The sequence below is a fragment of the Enoplosus armatus genome, chromosome 15 (assembly GCF_043641665.1).
Source record: "Enoplosus armatus isolate fEnoArm2 chromosome 15, fEnoArm2.hap1, whole genome shotgun sequence".
Lineage (NCBI taxonomy): Eukaryota > Metazoa > Chordata > Actinopteri > Centrarchiformes > Enoplosidae > Enoplosus > Enoplosus armatus.
The window spans coordinates 7,817,173-7,837,850 of NC_092194.1; the positions used below are offsets into that span (position 1 = coordinate 7,817,173).

Here is a 20,678-nt window from a genome sequence, read left to right on the forward strand (position 1 = left end):
GTCTTCTTTTCTAATTTTGTTTCATCCTGCATTCTCACTCTTTCACCTTTCTTCTCTTTTTCCCTTCAATCTTTTAGGCCCCTCTCTCTCGCTTCACCTCACATGTTTCTTCTGTCCATCTGCCTCCCCCCTTTTTTCCCAATCTTCTTTCATATGGTTGTCCAGGAGATAATCTTGAGTCAGCAGGAGATAGACCAAATTGTTCCAAACACAGTGTTCCCTTTCAGCCCCCATGTCACTGGCTTTGGCCTGCCTGGCACGCAATGATAGACACTGCCTTCAATCACGCACACTCACCCACAAACACACACGCACACACACTCACCCACAAACACACACGCACACACACTCACCCACAAACACACGCACACACACACACACACACGGATGGCTAGCATTCAGCAGGTTGCAGATAAGCCCCTCTGATGTCACTTGCAACACCATGTGATGAGCCGCCTGAGAGAAGGAGAGAGGGGGGGGGCTGAGGGAGGGAGATTGAGCAGGATTGATTTCTGCTGTCACCATGGAAACAAATAACATGATCCTCTCCAAAAGCACACCTTAATTAGTTAAATTATGACTTGTGGGAGACGGGGAGGGAGGAAGACAGGGAGAAAGGGGAGGGGAGGAGGGGGAGATTTGTAGAAGAGAGGACAGAGGAGTTTTTCTTTTCTGATGCTACATGCTCATCCTCAAGGTTTTGGAAGAGCTGTTTGTTTGATCAGGGATATGCTGAGTACTGTGCTTTTTATGTGACTTTCAGATATACATGCTGCTTGGTTTTTACTACAACAATAAAGGAGTATGGCAGTGACAGACTGCCAAATATCATCTTTGTACGATTTTGTGAGCTCTGTTCTTCTGCAGCTTTCACTGTTACCCACTTATCTCTCCACAGCCTGTCATTACATCACAAATCTAAACTGGCTTCATCTCTTCCAGTTCGACTAACATCTTCCTCCTCTTTCTGTGGTAGGCAGGGCAGCTATCAAGGCTCTGGCATCAGCCAGGTGAGCACCATGGCCACCACTGTCCCCTACAGCCAGCCAACGGGAAACAACAGTTCAGCCATGGGCAACGCACAAGGTCCAGCCTACAATATGCCGCCTTCAGGTACACTAGCTAAATGCCAACTAGCAGAAGTTATTGTAATGGTCTTTTTTGTTTAGGGGGGTTAACACTTCAGGAGAGGCATACAGGGAGAGCAGGTGCTGACTTAAGCAATACAAATGTCAGCATTTAAACACCTGAAACTTTGGAAAACACATATCTGAAGGGAGATAACCTGTGTAAATTAACTCAATTTCCCTTCATAGCACATTCATACAAGCTGCAGCCTCGTACAACCCTCCATCAACAGATATACAAAGGTTTAAAATGAAGTTATGACCCCTTCTCCACTGACTTATCTCACATTGCAATGTACCAAATACATGCTGATAAAATATAGAAGAACCTGTTGAATAAGAAATCACAGCCTTCCAGGTTAATGTTAGGTACACGGAGCCACTCAAGATTAACCTATGTGTTTATGTTGAATGTACAGCAGAAGCACCTCAGGATTGTTCCCCATTCAGAATCAGAGAGAGAGAGAGGACTAGAGGGGGCTCAAGATAGTGAGAGAGTTCTCTGAGACGCTGGTTACTTTCTCTGTAGAGCTGGCCCTCCAGTGAGCAAAGATTAATGTGGTGCATCCTTTTTTCTTTTAGCCCTTCACCCTGCTGCATTGTTGCTAAACCCACCTCGGAGAGCACTGTGGCTCCCAAAATGAAAGGCACCTTTTATTCAAAACCAAATATCAGAATGTGTGACATTTGGAAAACTTCAAACGAATTAGAGCACCAAGGTTCCTCAAAACTCATCTGGTTTGCCCCTGGGCACGGTAAAAAGCCATTAGTTTTCCCACCGTGCCGCAGCACACAAGGGAAAAATAAAGAGGGGAGCCTTGTATCCAAGGACCCCTTCTTTCTGTTAATAAGAAATATGCAGCTGGCACTATGAAACGTAGTATTTCAGGATCTCTCTCTTAACTCTCTTCAATTAGAAACCTCATGATGGTACACAAATGTCTTTGAAAACAGAAGCAAGTCTTCTTGTCAGCCAACATCTCTTTATTGCTAACCCTCCTATTCTGTCGCCCCTTTGAATATGTGAGAACATGAACGATTTCTTCCAAACTGAAAATGTGCGGCCAGCGAGGTTGAAAGAGTGCACTGGCTCGCTTTTAGTGGAGCCTAATCTCATTGTCTTTCTATGCCTTCCTTAAGCAGCAGTGTTTTTATATGGTTCTTTCACAATCTTCCCTTTGACATGAATAGCCAGACAGGCTTTAGAGGGGCCTTGAGAACACGGGAAGAAAGAACAAAATAATTTAACTGAGGAAGGACGTTAAAGGCAGAATGAGTAGAATTTGTCAGTTGCAGTCTGTAAGCACAACGTTGGCCCCTCATCCACCATTTGTCGTACCTTCCTCTTGGATGCGTGCTCACAATCTGGCACCTGGTCACTACATTTTTCCCGCCCTCACACCCTGCGCGCTGTTATTGGCTGGAGGCTACACACCCCACTGCTCAAAGGTCGACGCCCAGAAATGTCCCGAACATAGCAGATTAATATAATACAGGCAGAGGGCAGGGTCTCTGCAGATACAGACACCGTCACATACGTCTAGTGGGTCATAAGAGGGATTATTTTTGTATGAGTCTATACATCGTTTTTCAGGAAAATCCTTTTCATTCTGCCTACACATTTTACAATGTCTGGCTTTGTCTGTTATCCAGCTGCTTTCAGTACACACAAAGAAGCCGCCGCTCATTTTACAGAGATCAAACCCATTGAATAAACGGTAAAAACCAAAACATGCCAAGTATACCTCTTCATTCTGCTGTGGTGAAAGCATTGCTGTTGGGACAAAGCTTTTTTATAAAAAAAACTTGTGTTGAGTTTGTTTTAGACAATGCACATTTTCTTCTATTTCTCCCTAAATATGTTTTATTCAGTCTCTCAGCATTTTTTGTTTGTGAAAAATTCAGTAAAAATATTTTTTAGTAAATGTTTCCTTATTCTTGATGAAGGAGCCATGGGAATGTCAGGGGACGGGATGATGAGCTCAGATGGGAAACCGAAGACGGACATAAAAGACGACAGCGGCCCGGCCGAGCCTCACAAACCAAAGGTACCTCCTTGACCTTTTTCCTCTTCCCATCTTTCTTTGCAATTCCCTCTCTCCCTCTCATTTTTTTTTGTTGTTTTTTGATCTTGCTCCCCTAATGAAGCAAACCAAATCTGATCAGCATATGCTGCCTCAGCACAGTGGGCTGTTTCTCTGTTGTTTTCTCGCCATATTTAATGATTTGTTTAACATTTACCATTCCTAATGTTTTCCTCGCTTTGTTTTTGCCCCCAGCACTCTCTTCTTGCTGATGTTTTGGCAGCCCGAGCTGCAAAAAAGAGAGAGACGCACAGAGAGAAAGAGAGGGCTCGGCATCTGCAGTACACACATGCATGTACACACATTCAAACACAGCACTGAAATACAGCACATACACACACATACATACAAGCATATTCATTTATTTATTTTATTTAACATGAAGACAAGAAGCCACATACTGGCCTTTCCAGTCAGTCACACACACACACACACACACACACACACACCATCCTTCTCTTAAAGAATACTTCCTCAGTGCCTCCTCTCAATATACACACAAACACACACAAGCACACACACGTCCCAATACACAATGCTGACTTCTCATTTTGCCCTACAATTGCAGCTCGGCTTAGCTCAGCTCAGCAACAACAGAACTCTGCTCTTTGCTCTTTTCTTCCCCCTCCCCTTGTTTTTGCTTAACAACCCTTCTCCCCCACACGCACACACACACACACACACACACACACACACAGAACACACAACCGTGCACAAATACACTCACACGCCTCCATCACATCCACTACATGTCTTTTCCCTCCAAATCCCTGTCTTTTCTTTTGCTGATTACGGTAGTAGGGCCTTTTGAATTATTTAAGGCAGTCAGAGCAGCCAGAAAGACCCCCAGTGCTCCCAAAAGAGATGATCTGTCTGCCGAGAGAGAGAGAGAGAGAGCGAGAGAGAGAGAGAGAGAGAGAGAGAGAGAGAGAGAGAGAGAGAGAGAGAGAGAGAGAGAGAGAGAGCGAGAGAGAGAGAGAGAGAGGGAGAAAGATAAGGTTTTGCTGACATGAGCATTCTGTACACAGACCAGAAGCACTTGTCAAGCTGTTGTTCCCTCTTTCACAGTCTCTTTCACACACACACACACACACACACACACACACACACACACACACTCACTCTGATGTGAGCTAACATGGAGTGATTTACACAAAGTTGAGCTTGTATTCATATTCACTCACACAGACTTATCTGCATGCATTTAAATTTCTTGCATGCATTGTTGTATGTAGACTAAGACACAATAACTGTAAGTAAGTATAGGGCTATTTAAGTCATGTAAGTACAGTACAGTACAACAGTACATTTAATTTTGAGGTACTTCCCTGTTTTACTTTAAATTTCTACTCCATTACATTTACTTTTTACTTCACCACATGTATTTGACAGCTAAAGTCACTAGTTATTTTATAGTGTCTGATTATTAATACAAAATATTATCAGCAAATTCTTCATGATGTTTTATTATATATTACACACACATACACATACACAATCGTATGTATGTGCACAGACACACACACTCATTTTGGGTTGTCTACTGTTGCAGACTTGTTGTGTGGACAGCAGAAGAACACACTATGCTGATACTGAGGAGAATGAACCCAACAGTGATGGATGCTTTTATCCAAAGAAAATGAAAGTTCCTCTCTCTCCTCACCAGCTGCAGGATGGCTACAGCAACAACAACAGCAGCAGTGGCTCCCAGCAGTGTGTGTCCCAGCCCGCCACGCCAGGCGGTGCCCTCCCCGTGCCCTCCCCCCTCTCACCCAGCCCGGCCAGCCTGTCCTCCTACCACGGGGACGACAGCGACAGCATCAGCAGCCCCCCCTGGCCCATCAAGACCCCCTCCAGTCCTGTAAGAACTAGAAACTCAAACACTAATGGATGGATGGATGTGTGCATGTTACATTAACATAGAGACACAGAGACCAAACCAAGACATTTAACGATCAGTGAAACGAAGTGAATTTCCCTTTATGGACAATAATGTCAGTACAAGCTGTTCGTTTGATTGATTTATGTATGACTGGAGGATTATTGTGTAATTACTTGATCAAAAGCTGCTTCCTAGACCACGGAAGTCGTTCTAAACCTGGACTGAAGCCATCCATGGCTGTGTGGGATCAAACTTTGTCCACCAATTTGAACCTAGGAGTAAACACAGGCTGCGCACTGAACAAAATGCTCTAAAGAAGTGTTTATTTTTGCTTGGTCATTCAACCAAGGGCGAACGTATAAATAAGAGATGAAACATTAATGATCCCCATGGGGAGAGTGCGTTGTTGTAGCAGAAAACAGCAAAGAAAACTAAACTGCAGAATAGTATATATATAATAGAATATATAGTATACTGGGCATTAATGTATTATTATTATTATTATTATTGTGCTTACATACATAAAGTATAAAAAATGTGGTGTATAAAAGGTCTCATTCTCAAGTTACATTTCCATGACCATAAGCCAACTTTTCTCCTCTTTTTTTTCTCTTCATCACTCACCAGAAAGCCAACCCTAACTCCTCCTCCCTCAGTGGGGAGCGAATCACGCGGCTGTTTGAGCTGGGTGTGGAGCCGGAGAGGCGGGGCTGGGTAGAGCGATACCTGACCTTCATGGAGGAGAGGGGCACGCCTGTTGCCCAGCTTCCCGCTGTGGGCAAGAAGCCACTCGACCTCTGGAAGCTCTACATAGCTGTTCGAGAAATAGGAGGCCTCGCCATGGTAACGATTAGGGATCACGATGTTGATATGTTGGGGTAATGCATTGGCTATTTAATATTCTACAGCAATGTTCACTGGAGCAGCATGGCATCCGGTGTTCTTGTAAATGCTGAGAGATGTACTCAAGAGAACGAGATACATGAAATAAATCTTGGAGAACCCATATGTCGGAAAATGTCACAATACTTGAGTTCTGAGAAAAGAAATGGAAGTCCGGTGTTGGTGTGGAAATGGCCAAAAGTATGTGGACATGCAAATGCTAGACATCTTATTCCAAAGGCCACGGCCACTTTTATGTCGCTATAACAGCCTCCACTCTTCTAGGACGGCTTTTCATACGATTTTCAAACCTGCAGGGATTTGCTCCCTTTGAGGAACAACAATATCAGAGAGGTCGGCCACTGATGTTGGACAATAAGACTTGACTTAAGGTCAGTTGGATGGATGGGGTTGAGGACAGGACTCTATGCAGGACAGTCAAGTTCCTCACCAATATCTGGAATATTGCATATATATTTATATTTTATGTTGTAGTATCAGGATTAGTCCCAGATTAAAAATGTGTGTCCACATACTTTTGGCCATATAATGTTGTACTTTTTTGCTGTTAGATTAAAAACAACAATGTGAAGATGATGCGCAATACTCACGAGTGATTTACAACTCTGATTATACAAAGTACTAAAACATGAAGTGCTCAGCCATGGAACAGGTTATTTTGATTAAATTCAGCAGGCTGTGGTCTGATGCTACTGGAATACACTGCTATATAGTAGCCAGTGATCCTCATTTGACTAATTCATGTCTTGTCATCCCCTCAACCCTCAACCACTCAGGTAAACAAGAACAAGAAGTGGCGCGAGCTGTCCACGAACCTGAACGTGGGTACATCCAGCAGCTCCGCCAGCTCGCTCAAGAAGCAGTACATCCAGTATCTGTTTGCCTACGAGTGTAAGATGGAGAGGGGAGAAGAGCCGCCGGCAGACAGCAGCAGCAGCAGCAGCAGCATGGCTGGAGGGGACAGCAGGAAGCAGGTCAAGATCCAGCCACCCTCACCTGGTAAGGCCTGATAACAGACCAGTTCGCTGGGTTTTTCCACGACTCCACTCTCCCATCTGTCTGCAGCCAAACAACAGGTGCTGCTGATCAAACTACAGGTGTCAGGAACCATGAGAGAAACAGTGATCTGTATTCATGGCAATGCACAACATCACCACAATAAAGGCTTTGCAGCTGAGTCAGGAACCTCCTAGTGAAGGTAGCTGCCACGCTCGCATCCCGGAGGACTGGGAGCAGGCAGAAATGTTAGTAGCATGTGCAGATTCATAGAAAAGATGAATTAGCAGGTTGTGTAAATTTGTTGCCCAGTCTAGGTTTCGGTGACAGACAAAGTTGCAATTTTGAAAGAGTCCACTCATTTGGCCTGATTTTGTGGCTAATTAGCTATGAGGTTAATTTAGCAAAGAAATGATTATTATTAGTCCCAGCTATGTTATATTAGCTGCTGCGCACATTACATGAATTAGCCAAACTTGCCAAAGTCAACAGGGTTACACTTTAGATAATATAAATTAACGATGTCTATCCAACACTGCAAAGACAGTTCAGAGCCGTTGACCTCTAATATGGAGGTGAGAGTGCAGAGAATGCATTAGCACACCAACAACAGACTTCCATTTCCAGAAATATGAGAATCAAGGAGGCGTCATGGGAGTGAAATTTCCTGATTATTTGATTCCTTATGTCTTATGTCCTTGTTTCACAGATTAAGTTGAAATGTTACGCGGATATTAAGATTAGATACCGTTTGAGTGCAAATCTAACAAATCAAGTTTAAAAAATGCATTGTGCTCCAAAAAGTGATACGTTCATAACCCTCTTAGCATAAGAAAAATTTAAGATTGGGCGCTGACAGTTGAAGGGTCAGTTTACCCAATTTACAACTTTTTTTCTTTCGCTTACCTCTAGTAGTATTCACCCATGTAGATAGTTTTGGTTTTACCTGATGTGAGATTTTCACCCAAATACAATTGAGGTGAATGGGATTGCACTGCAGATGACAAATCCACATAGCAAATACAGCTAAAGGTAAGAGAGAAAATGGCTGAACTGTGCCTGCAACAACCTACAGTGTCTTGACCAGCCAGTACGTGCAATATTGTTATTAAAAATACATGAACATGCCTTAAAACCCAAGAGAGATGATTTTTGATGAGATAATTCTTAGTTTAATGAAGGTGAGCTACAACACAATCACCATTTGTACCTCAAACCCGAGGCTCACCTTTATTTGATTACAGTGCTTTCGAGGTTAAGTAATACTGTTTTGGTGCGGCACCGTCACAAAAAGGGTGCTTTTTGTTTGTGTATATCACCTGTACGCACCGTGTGTCTCTGTGCACAATTATGACGTGAGGATCAGCAGAGGAGAGAGAAAGAGTCGGAGCGTTATAGAGCAGTAAGGTCACGTCTCTAATTTGCAGCGGAGATGAGAAAAGTGACCCTGGCTTTTAAATAGAACATCAGAGCACTTCACCTGCCAGAGACACTGCAGATTGCTTTTCCTGGTAGGTGGAAAAGAGCACCTGCCTCATTTGCATACACACACACATACGCACACATACATACATATAGTACACATGAGCCACACACACAAACACACACACACACACACATATATATGTAAACACATACGAATGAATTCATGTTCCCTCTCGCTCATTACACTTTATAATTCATAATTCAGCCCCTTCTCATCTATTCAAGGGGATCTAACCAGGTCAATTTCACAGGATCTCATTTTGCCCACATCAACTGATGGAACTGTGGCACACATAATAGATAGACATCGTATATATTGTGAAATACGAAAAGGTTAATACTCGTGATGTTTGGACCGCCTTTTGGATATGCAGCATTAAACTGTAATGTGCTGCGACACTTGATTGAAGTAATATCTCCTGTATAATTTTTATATCACCTGCATATGTGAGAATGGGTGGTCCTCAAGAGAGTTGAACCCTATTTTCAATATTCTTAACACTGTACTGACCAACTTCTGAGATCCGGGACCACAGCGACATTGCTTAAAAGAAGTCCAACAGGGCAAGAAACAGACACGTTTTTAATGAACCTCCAGGTAACTTCTTTGAAAGAGAAACCAAAGGCAAACAGTAGAATGATTACTGAAACTTTCTGTTGTAAACCTCCATCACAGTTTACAGAACAACTTCCTAGTTCAAATTTGAGCTAACTTACTTAGTGTAGCCGTGAAAGAATCAGCCATGACCTGTTCAATGAGGTGTTATTGTTGGCATTGTGATTTTTCCACCTCAAATATAGTGTAGTTTTAAGAGGAATTGTTGTTCGACTAAAAGCATTATCCCATAATTGAATGAATATGAAAGAATAACATCAAAAACTTCATAAGTAAGTTTTATTTTATGATATATTGTCTGCTGTGCTGCTTTTACGATCAAACTTCATTTATAGCAAAATATCCCAGGAAACCAGGAGAAAGATATTCCTGTGAAGTAATAACCTTTAAATCACGGGGAAACATTCATCCCTAATTATAACTGACATTTCAGGTGCACTCACTTTCAGGTTTACCTCCAAAAAAAAAAAAAAAAAGGTAAATATAAACTGGCTGCAGTCGACTTGTTTACTACCTGTGTGATTGTCTGAATGCTCGTTTCTTGCTCCATCTGACTTAAGTGAAGCAGCGTTGCCTTGTTCCCAGATATTAGCAATTACTTTGATCAGTACAATGTTATCATAACCAATAGAAATTATGACAGAAGCTACGAAAATAAGACCCAACTAGTAATAAACGGGAAAAACAATCTGCCAATAGGGTGAAATGTTTTTTCTTTAGATCCACATACACATGCTTGCTTGTTGCAATGCATTTTTTTCTTGATGATTGTGATGCTTCATTCAAGTTTATTCATACATCAATAATGTTTAAAACAAGTAGGATTGTAAGACTACATATACAAAATTACTTGAAAGAGGGATTGTTATTGTAGAGGATTTTATTACTTACACACCCCAATTCTAAAACGCTGTAAAGTGCTGAACGCCACATGTTCACAAGCTAAAATAAATCCTGTCCGTTTCCTTTTTATACTTCTGTCTCGATCCACTTCGCATGCTTTCCTGCTCCAAAGTGCAAACTGCCCTACTGACACCCTGCCAGCCTATATATAGACTGACAGCCCAATGATGTCACTGAGGGAGCTTGTCCAGCGGGCTGACGGGGGGTGATGGGGTGGAGAGGGTGTATGTGTGTGTGTGTGTGTGTGTGTGTGTAGTGGTGGTGGGGTGTGAGGAGTGATTAATGAGGACTGGAATGTCGAACGTAAACAAACTCGACCTCGCCGTCACCTTTCATTCACAAAACTGGCTCGGCTGACTGACTTTTTTTTTTTTTCCCCTTTAACCACTAACACCCCTCTGGATTATGTCACCCGCTGACACACACACACACTTCTTTTTTCCTCATCGCCTCCTCTGTCATTCTTTTCTCCCTTTAAATGTGGACCAGAGGGCACTTGAGTTCACGCTCTTCTCCACCTCCCCTCCGTCTTCGTGCCCCCACCTCTCTGTATTATGTATCTGTCTGTCTGCCAGTCTGCTCTTGAGGAATGGCGAGCCTCTTAACCCAGGCTAACCCCACCATTGTTCGCACGTCTGCACGTGTGCATGCGTGTGCGTGTTCATGTTTATCTGAAGCGGGGATATCCCAGGAAGTGAAGAATCCCTAATGCTCACTGGCCCTTCTCTGCCCTCTCTCCTACCTCTGCTCATCATCATGAGATAACCATCTCTCTCTCTCCCCCTCTCTTTCTCTCCGTCTCCTATGATGTAGAGGCAGGGGGAATCATTGAATAATTCAGAATTAGCATGAATTTTTAAAGCTTAAGTCCTTTTTTTTCCCTGGTGCAGGGAAAGGCCACTGAGCCTGTTCCACGGAAAGTCTTCTTACGCTAAATGCTCATTAGGATACTTTCATATTCTCTCTTTCTCCGTCTTTGTCATCTTTTAGCTGGAACGGTCCACATTTTCCGTTAAACCTGCTTCTGGGAATTTGTATCCCTTGGTTTTATCTGGTTGGGGGTTCTTTGTGTGGTGGGCTCTTATAGCTCGGCACTCTTATAATTTTCTAGTCATCTGAACTGAGAAATTCACAGAAATGTGGTGTCATAACAAGAGAGCACACTAACCCAATTTTAACCCCAGTTTGAGTCTCTGTGTGAGCAGATTTTTTTCTAGGAGGCGTTCTCTCGCTCCTCACTCACACGTAGAGGATGTTTGCTGAAGTATTAGCTTGCACATAATTTGATTTTACCCAGTATACTAATGGTAGATATATGCACTATATTTTCCTCAAATACATCTGTGCCCCCCAGCTTAGCCCTCCTCGTGAACCCCTCATCAAGTCCATGGCTCACCTAAAAAAAAGGCAGCTAAACCATCTTCAAACGGCTTCCAAATAAAGAGTTGGGCTGCGACCACCCAAGTGGGCAATTCCCTCTGAGAAATCCTTCCCTTCTCTCTGCTGTGTCCTCTCCTCCCGCCTCCGTTCCCTTCTCCTCTTCCTCTTAAGCAGTCCCTACATCTTCTCTGCCTCATGTAGGTTGTTTGCTCGAGCTCAGCTCTCATGTAGAGCATCACTGTTAGTGCTTTGGCCTTAAGTCCAAAGTTATCTCCCTAATACAGCACCTCGCCGCAGCGAAAAGCCCGCTATGGCCGTCCTAACTCCAGCCAGCTTCAAGATCATAGCTGAAGACATGGAGGAGCCCTGCGGTCTGAATGTGTTACACTTCTTAATGTAAATTTGGTGAATCATCTAGCTATGACAATAATAAGAAGGATACTTGTGTCTTCCAGCTAATTCAGGCGGCTCCCTCCAAGGCCCACAGACGCCCCAGTCCTCGGGCAGCAGCTCTACAGCGGAGGCAGTGGGGGATCTGAAACCCCCCACACCTGCCACCACCCCTCTGGGACAGGTCACACCACTGCCCCCCAACAGGTACGTACACAGACAAACTGCCCTGCTAACACTACCACTGCAGTACTGCTATTCCTACCTATATTAATACTGTTACTGCCTCTACCGCTTCTCCTTTACTGTCTATTCATTTACTTGTTTAACTTGATGAAACAAGTTACATTGTGACATTCGTGTCAGTCAGCACAAATTGTTCCCTATGTATAAACAAGGATTGTCTGTTGATGTATGGCATAAACCTAAATTGTGAACGTTGTCTCATAAAAAAACAACTATAGTGTCGTGAAGCAGGATTTAACTAAAATGCAGAGATCTCTATGGCGTTATGTTCAGATACACCACCATTATCCATAGAAACATTCATCACAAAAGGGATTTAGGCGAGATTGAAGATGAAATCCACATTATGTTTTGTTGCTCTTTATATGATGAGTTAAGGGTTTCACTCTTTTTGTAAAATGTCTTTTATCTCTGCTGATTTCTTGTTGTATGATTATAAAGGGTGGGGGCCTGGGAGAGAAGACCACATTCTTTGTTTGCTTTGTTTGTGATATTTTGTGTGAGAAGTGATATTCTTGTCTAACAAGTGTTGTTTTACCACACTTGTATGTGTATGACACAAGTAAAATAAACAACAACAACAGTAAAGGAAAGTACATTTACTCAAACACTTTACTTGAGTATTTCTATTTTATGCTACTTTTTACTCCACTACATTTATTTAACGAATAGATACTTTTAAGACCAAGGTTTTACATACAAACTATATTATCAGTAAATACAATATGATGAATTGACTTCACTGCTTAACATTATATAAAGTCATTAAAATTAGCTTTTCTTTAACCAGCTACAACATAAAGTGCCACATACAGGTCTACAGTTAATAATAATCCAATAATATAACATTGACAGGAGTCAGTTTGCATAAGGAGCACTTTTACTTTTATTACTTTAAGTGCATTTTGCTGACTAACTTTTTCTTAGTAAAATTAGTACAATTTTGAATGCACCACTGACAACAAACTACTACCAAAACAGCTATTAGTACACCTGCTACTAGTACATTTGGCCCTATTCTTATATGTAATATCTGAAGTATTTCATATCAAAATTAAACATCCATCATTTAAACAATTACACATGACAAAATGAAAAGATCTTTTTCAAAAATAAAAGCACTGCATTTAAACAGAACTCCCTCCGAGCACACATCATGTCCATATTTTCAGTGTGTGAGATCCACGGTCTCTACCTCTCTCACATAGCTTCCACCTTCTCCCCTCTCTCTCCTCCTCCACCCCCTCGCCTTGCCCAGGAGCAGTGTGAGCGTACAGGACCCCTTCTCAGAGGTGAGCGACCCGGCCTTCCAGAAGCGTGCTACCTCCCTGCCCCCCTCAGCTCCTTACCAGCAGGGCCTCAGCATGCCTGACATGATGATGAGGATGCAGTATGACGCCAAGGACCCCTTTGCAGGGATGAGGAAGAGTGAGTGAGGCACACACTGAACCCTACACCTGCTTCCGCAATTTCACACTTTTACTTTGACTTATGTGAATTTACAGTTTTTTGTTGTGATTGTTGCAACTAATCAAGAAAACCATTTGAATCAATCAAATGTTGTATCGTCATATAAACTTGCACATTTCCTTTAAATAAGGATATTTAAATTAAAAACTTCCTCTTAAAACTTTACATAAACTTACACGGCTCTTTGTCAAAATGACTCATGTATCCCAAAGCCATTGTTCTTTCGTCTGTCTGGTTGGTCTAATTCATCGTCTAGTCACCATGTCGTCTCAGATCAGGACAGATGTGTGTGTGTTTTACTACTAGAGCTATGAAAGGGGATGAGAACTGTTTGTTACACCACACATCCCTTTATCGAAAACACACCAGCTCGTGTAATGTTCTTGTAGCTTAGCCTTCGTCTCATCCTAACTTTGTTCATCCTTTTCATCCTCCTCGTTTTCAACCTTTCATCCCTTCCATCCTGCTGAGAAGCACCTGTTTTGACCAACTCATGTGGTTTAGTTTTCAGAACAAACAGTAGTTTTAGAAAGGATAGCGGCTCCTCTGAAGGCTGAAGAGAATGGAGCCTGAATGAATAATATGGTGGATGTTAGCTGCATGACAACAGTTGCAGCCTCAGAACAATAGGTTTAATCACAGAGAGTGGTGAATATTCATAGAGGCATGCTGCCACCTGGTGGTGAGCAGAAAATATGGTTCATGCATTTAAAAGAGCCTCTGTTGCATGTTTCCAGGACAATCATAGACTATTTTTCAGCTTGTTAATGTCTGTTAAAATCTCTACTTTGTCTAGATTCAGTCACTATTATATAAAATAACCTGAGATGCATTTACCTCATTTGCTTTCCTGCTTGACAGTGGCAGGAGCTGATCCCTACATACCAGCCCAGATGCCCGGGGGTGGTATGCAGGACATGTATGGTCGACCCCCTTCAGCTTTGAGTATGAGCCAACGGTCGCAGTATCCATACGGGCCAGGCTATGACAGGAGGTAGGCACACCAGAGGCGCAGAAGAGTGGTGAACCTGTAGTATCTCATTATTTCTTTGAGGTTTCCTTACTATTCCTAGAGTATTTGTATTTATTGTATGTGCCTTTCTATTATCGGCAGCGCAGATAATATTCACCAGTAGTGTTTGGGATAGGAAGTTCTGTCAGTGATGTATTGTCAGAAACATGAAGACTCTCCTGTGGTTTGATCCTCAGACCGGACCATGTCATGGGGATGGAGGGGAGCATGGGTCCCCCTGGGAGTCAGAACAACATGGGACCTTCTAACAGTGAGGGCAGCATGTACTCTCCCAGTAGATACCCTTCACAGCAGAGGTCAGCACCTGTGTGTGTGTGTGTGTGTGTGTGTGTGTGTGTGTGTGTGTGTGTGTGTGTGTAGTCCTGTACACTTATAGCAGTAGCAAAACTATATGTCTTCATGTAACTTTGTTCATCCTTTTTTTTAATCAGTGAGTGATACATTCCTCCTCCCCCGTCTGTTCTGTTTCAGACACGATGGCTACGGTCAGCAGTATCCCGGCATGCCGTACGGGATGCATCCATCTGGGATGTACCCACAACAACAGGTGAGAGAGAGCTGTCAGTGCTGTTTATCTTTAACTGTGAGATGGAAATGCAGTAGTGTTACAGTATTCGCTCTGACTTAATGTATTGAAGGAACGTGGTGTAAGGCAGCAGGAAAACCTGAGTTAGAATCATAAGTTCAAATGGAAATGTCCTAAGATTATCACCCTTCCACCGACAGATAATGTACTGTATTCATAAGTGATCATGTGAAATACGGAGTAATATGTTTCTTTCAATAAGACATTTAGCCCAATTTAAAACTTGTAAAAGGGGACAATGCTGTGTTTTTGTTTATCATCTTGTTATTTCTTGTTTGCCATTTCACTATAATAGAAATACATTTATTTGATCATATCAGTTTTGTAAAGTAAACTTTGTTTAGTTTAAGCAGTCACTAAAATTGATATGGTATCGTATATTAGAAACACTCTGAGTTAAAACCATACCATAAACAGATGTTGTATCTCTGCCTCTCACTGCTCTGTGCACAGTGGAAACTATTGACATTTTCGGGCCTCACACAGTGATCCTTCCTACTGATCTGTTGATGCTGGTGTCTTCACCGCAGTTCATCTCAGTTCAGTCAAGTTCAGCTGTAAACTGTAAGATGTAGGAATGGGTCTTCATAACAACAAATAAAACTTAAAACACATAAAAACTTAAAAACATGGCAAATACTTTATTTAATACTAATATTTACAGGAATATAAAAATAAACAAAATATTTGCACAAGGGACTCAAAACCTGTCCTCCAAAGACATTCATTTTTGGGTGGTGAAGGTGTGGTAGGGTGCTGGAAGCCTTTTATTTGCTATTCTATTCTCTGCCTCAAAGTAGATGTCTGACAACTGGATCCAGTGTTCTTACTACCCTGTACAACACTTCTGCAGTTCCTAGCTTCTACTATTAGCCATAGTTTACATCAAAGATCCCAAACAGATGTAATTGGGTTCATTTTATTGTTTTCTATATTTTTTAACATGATATAAAATTTGACAGCTTTTTTTTGTCATTGGTGATCATTTTGTTTATTTTTTTATTATGTTGTTTCTTCGTTTTTATTCCTTCTACTTTTAGTACTTGCACTTTTGTATAAAAGGTGCTAAACAAATAAAGCCAAGACTATTGTTGTTATTATAACACCACAGAAGCAGTAGAATGTTGAGAGAACGAATCTACCATGTGTTTTTACTAAAAGTGGTCACTAACTATTGACACCCTTGCTTCAGCAGGGCTACAAACGGCCCATGGATGGCATGTATGGCCCTCCACCCAAGAGACACGAGAGCGACATGTATGCCATGCAGTACGCCAACCAGCAGCCGGACATGTACAACCACTACAGTGGTGGGTATTCAGGCCCTGAACACAGACCCATCCAGGGACAGTTCCCCTTCCCCTACCCCCGCGACCGCATGGCCCCCTCAGGTCAGAGCCAGCACAGTATGATGGGCGGGGGGCCCACTTCTAACCACGCTAACGATGGCCCCAACATGTGGCCATCCAGGACAGACCTCGGCTATCCCTACCCCAACAGACAGGGGCCGCCATCACAAATGCCACCTTATGGCTCAATCTGTAGAGATGACATGGACGGGCGGCCCGGGCAGGAGCAGTGGCACCGTCAGTCTCCCTACATGTCATCATCAGGTGGCCTGCCTCCCCTGTCTTCACGTCAGCCATCCTCTTATTCCAACTCTCCATCCATGGTCAACCACCTGCCCAGAGCGCCCAGCCCAGGGGCCTTCCAGCGCTCCATGGACTCTAGGATGTCACCCAGCAAAGCACCATTCATGTCACCCATGAAGATGCCTAAGCCTGGGATGACCATGATGGGCCCACAGGGTGGTGGACCCCTTGGTCATTTTCCTCCCAACCTGAGGCGGGACCTCAACTACCCACCAGGATCAGTCGAGGCCACCATGCCGATTCTCAAGCCCCGACGCAAGCTCACCTCCAAGGACACTGGTGAGATGGATTCCCATTATTTCATTAATTTTGAATTGAGCTGTGAGGTGGATGGGTTGGCTCTTTGGAAGATGCTGATTATTTAATTCTAGTTGTGCATTTAGCTTGAAAAGTTGTGGATTCATGGTATTTTCATGCTCTAAAAACACCATTTTACCTCTGCCTTGTACAGCTAAACCTAATTTTCAGGTAGAACTAGCACAACATGAGGTCAATTTCATGAAAGGAATTACAATAATCTACTCTGTTCACTGTCCCTTTTATCATTTGGACAATGTCTGATCACAATTTTTTTTTTCTTCCTGGTTCCAAAAAATCCCACTGTTTTAATCCCAGGAACGCCTGAGGCCTGGCGCGTGATGATGTCTCTGAAGTCTGGCCTGCTGGCAGAGAGCACATGGGCTCTAGACACCATCAACATCCTGCTGTACGATGACAGCACTGTGGCCTCCTTTAACCTCTCCCAGGTAAAACCAATTTCATGACTTCCCCCTCACTGCTGACTGACAGAACTGATTCATTTAGCCCACTAGAGCATGCTGTGACAGTATGACATACAGTACAGCGTGTGTCTTTAAACCGGATCTTCCAGATTAACTTTTTCTGTTTGTAAGGATCTACAAAATTCAGTGAGGTGAAAACATTCAGATGGCCGTTACGTCATTCTGACTTGTTAATGTGGTCCAAAGGATTCAAGATATTATGACTAAAACAAGTGATTATAATGAAAAATGATCCGCCTAGACAATAAATCTTGGCTTGCTTTCACCATGTGGCAACATGATTTCCTGCTGGGTAAATTGTTATTGACATTAATTTGATCTTTGTCTGACCAGTTGCCTGGATTCCTCGAGCTGATCGTGGAGTACTTCCGCCGTTGCCTGATCGAGATCTTTGGCATCCTGGAAGAGTTTGAGGTGGGGACCGTGGCTCAGAAAAGCCTTTTGGACCCTGCTGCTAGCCAGAAACAAGAAGCCATCCCTGACCAGGAAACAGACTCTACCGTCTACCCTGAACGTGAGTCAGCTCCGGCAGCAGAGACACAGGTGGAGCAAGCAGGAGGCATCATGGAGGAAGCTCCACCGGTCACAGCAGAGCCTGAGTCAGCTGAGGTGAATGGTGAGAAGGCGGAGTCTGAGGTGAGCATAAAGAAGGAGGACAAGAATGAAGAGGACAGAGAGAAAGAGGGAAAAGAAGAGGAGGAGAGCGAAAAAGGAGCAGAGAGTAAAAAGGAGTGTGTTGACCAGCCTGTTGCAGAGCTAGAACCGAAACCCAAACAAGCCAGTAAATACGATAAGCTCCCCATCAAGATTGTCCACAAAGAGGACCTGATTGAAGACATGACGGAGCGCTTAGGTTACGTCACTGAGTTCACCAGTGGATTGCTACACTGGCAGGCTGGTGGAGGTGATTCCACCGCACACATTCAAACACAATTTGAACCACGGAGTGAACCACCTGCCAGGGCCGAGGGCAAGACACAAGAAGAAAACAAGGAGGAAAACAAGGTGGAAAACAAGGTGGAAAACAAGGTGGAAAACAAGGTGGACGACGGGAAGAAACAACCGCTGAAACATATCACTGCTACTATTGATGATGTTCTGTGTGCTCGGGTTGACGCCCTTTCTTATGCCCACCCTGCACGCTCCTTACCATCCTACCCCTTCAGGGTGCATCTAGATGGGGAGCAGGACCACATCACCTTGCTGGAGGATGAGCCTCGCTGCCTGGACGAGGCTCCGCTGTCCACAACCTCTGCCTGGCAGGACTCCCTTGCCAAGCGGTGCCTCTGCGTCTCCAATATTGTCCGGAGCCTGTCCTTTATCCCGGGGAACGACTTGGATATGTCACGCCACCCTGCTCTGGTTCTTCTTCTGGGCAGACTGCTCCTGCTGCACCACCAGCACCCGGAGAGGAACCGGGCGCCCCCTAGCTACCAGAGAGACGAGCAGCACGAGCAGGGGCTGTCGAGTAGCAAAGAGGAGTGGTGGTGGGAGTGTCTGAGTCTGCTCAGGGAGAATGCCATGGTCACTCTGGCCAACATCTCGGGTCAGCTGGATCTCTCCACCTATCCAGACACTATCTGCCTCCCCATCTTGGATGGCCTTCTCCACTGGATGGTGTGCCCCTCAGCTGAAGCCCAGGACCCCTTCCCATCAGCAGCACCCCACTCCATGCTCACTCCCCAGAGGCTGGTGTTGGAGTGCCTCTGCAAGCTGAGCATCCTGGGCGGCAACGTTGACCTCCTGTTAGCTACGCCGCCTTTCAGCCGACAGGAGAAACTCTTCACTGTCTTGGTCCGCTACGTGGGTCAGAGGAAGGCCCAGGTGTACAGGGAGATGGCAGTGGCTGTTCTCTCCCACCTGGCACAAGGAGACACCACAGCGGCACGTGCCATAGCCATGCAGAAGGGCAGTGTGGGTAATTTGGTGGGTTTCTTGGAGGATGGTGTTAGCATGGCGCAGTACCAGCAGAACCCTCACAGCTTGCTGCACATGGGGCACCCCCCTATGGACCCGCCTAGCATAAATATGATGTGCAGAGCAGCTAAAGGCCTGTTGGCGATGGCTAAAGTGGAGGAGAACAAGACAGAGTTTGTGCTATATGAAAGCAGATTATTAGACATCTCCATTTCCTCAGTGCTCAACCCGGGAGTGGTGGCTATTATTTGCCAAGTTCTCTTTCACTTAGGGAAATCATGACAAGAGGAGAGGCAGGACTCGCGTGGCAGACGCTGAGGCGGAGAAGATATTTCTGTGGTTTTCTATTTTTATTTATCAAAATGACAGAAAATGTTTGTTTTTTTAAAAGAAGTATCCACATAAACAAAATATCTCTATATATGTATAGCTTCTGGGCCCTGTTAAAAAAGTGGGTTTGGGATTTGAAAGCTCATTTTAATACAAATATTTAATACCTGCTGGTGTTGGATTGCTACGTTTGATATTTTGTTTGGCATTTGTTTTTGTTTGTTTACTTTTTCAGCCAAAGCTGCCACCAGATTTTGGTGCTGAATTTATGTGGGTTCCTTTCGAGTCGATGAGTTGTTGAGATGTTTTTCAGTTTTATAAATGCTAATATACTCATCAACATTTTGTTAATGGAGAGTATTTATTTAAAATGTGACACTGTACAGTAGTTTGAACTTTTTTGCCAACACATGTGGGGGGGAAAAAAACACTGACTTTTTAAATTGAAATGTATATGTCTCCATCGCTGGAAGATAAATTGTGCAATAGGACTAGAGCAAGTTGTCCCTTTTTAAGAACAACAAGAAGATGTAAATCTTTAAAGACACCTACAGTGTGTGCTTTAGGCCATAAGGAGGCAGCATTGCACCAGCCAATCAACATGAGAGAAGAGCATCTGTCAAAAGAAGTGTCTAATTTATCAATCATAGCCTCAACGACTTTCACAGATGAACTTTGTGTTTCCTAAGCACTCGTGTTGTCTGTATTTTTTCATCACTGTGTATATAAATCGTACAATGGACGCACATGATTCTTTCAGTCTCAGTCAAGCATAGCAAGAGATGGGACTTAATGACTATTATAACAAATGCTTTTATTGTTGGTAAAATTTGTTATTGTTATTATACATATTTTGTTAATGGGGTCAAATATTTGAACATGGCAGATGTAACTGA

General features: G+C 43.5%; 1 protein-coding gene across 1 annotated transcript in view; it reads left to right on the top strand.

Annotated features, from left to right (window-relative positions):
- The window catches only part of LOC139297344 (AT-rich interactive domain-containing protein 1B-like), a 168,123-nt gene extending 148,389 nt beyond the window's left edge, over nt 1–19,734 (top strand). The window contains 15 exon segments of the mRNA XM_070919970.1: nt 977–1,113; nt 3,075–3,175; nt 4,878–5,072; nt 5,721–5,936; nt 6,773–6,995; nt 11,832–11,973; nt 13,221–13,251; nt 13,254–13,440; nt 14,344–14,476; nt 14,692–14,811; nt 14,987–15,062; nt 16,294–17,032; nt 17,369–17,499; nt 17,869–18,540; nt 18,577–19,734. Of these exon segments, the coding sequence (XP_070776071.1) occupies nt 977–1,113; nt 3,075–3,175; nt 4,878–5,072; nt 5,721–5,936; nt 6,773–6,995; nt 11,832–11,973; nt 13,221–13,251; nt 13,254–13,440; nt 14,344–14,476; nt 14,692–14,811; nt 14,987–15,062; nt 16,294–17,032; nt 17,369–17,499; nt 17,869–18,540; nt 18,577–19,734 (4,261 nt within the window).
- Nucleotides 19,735–20,678: the final 944 nt, after the last annotated feature.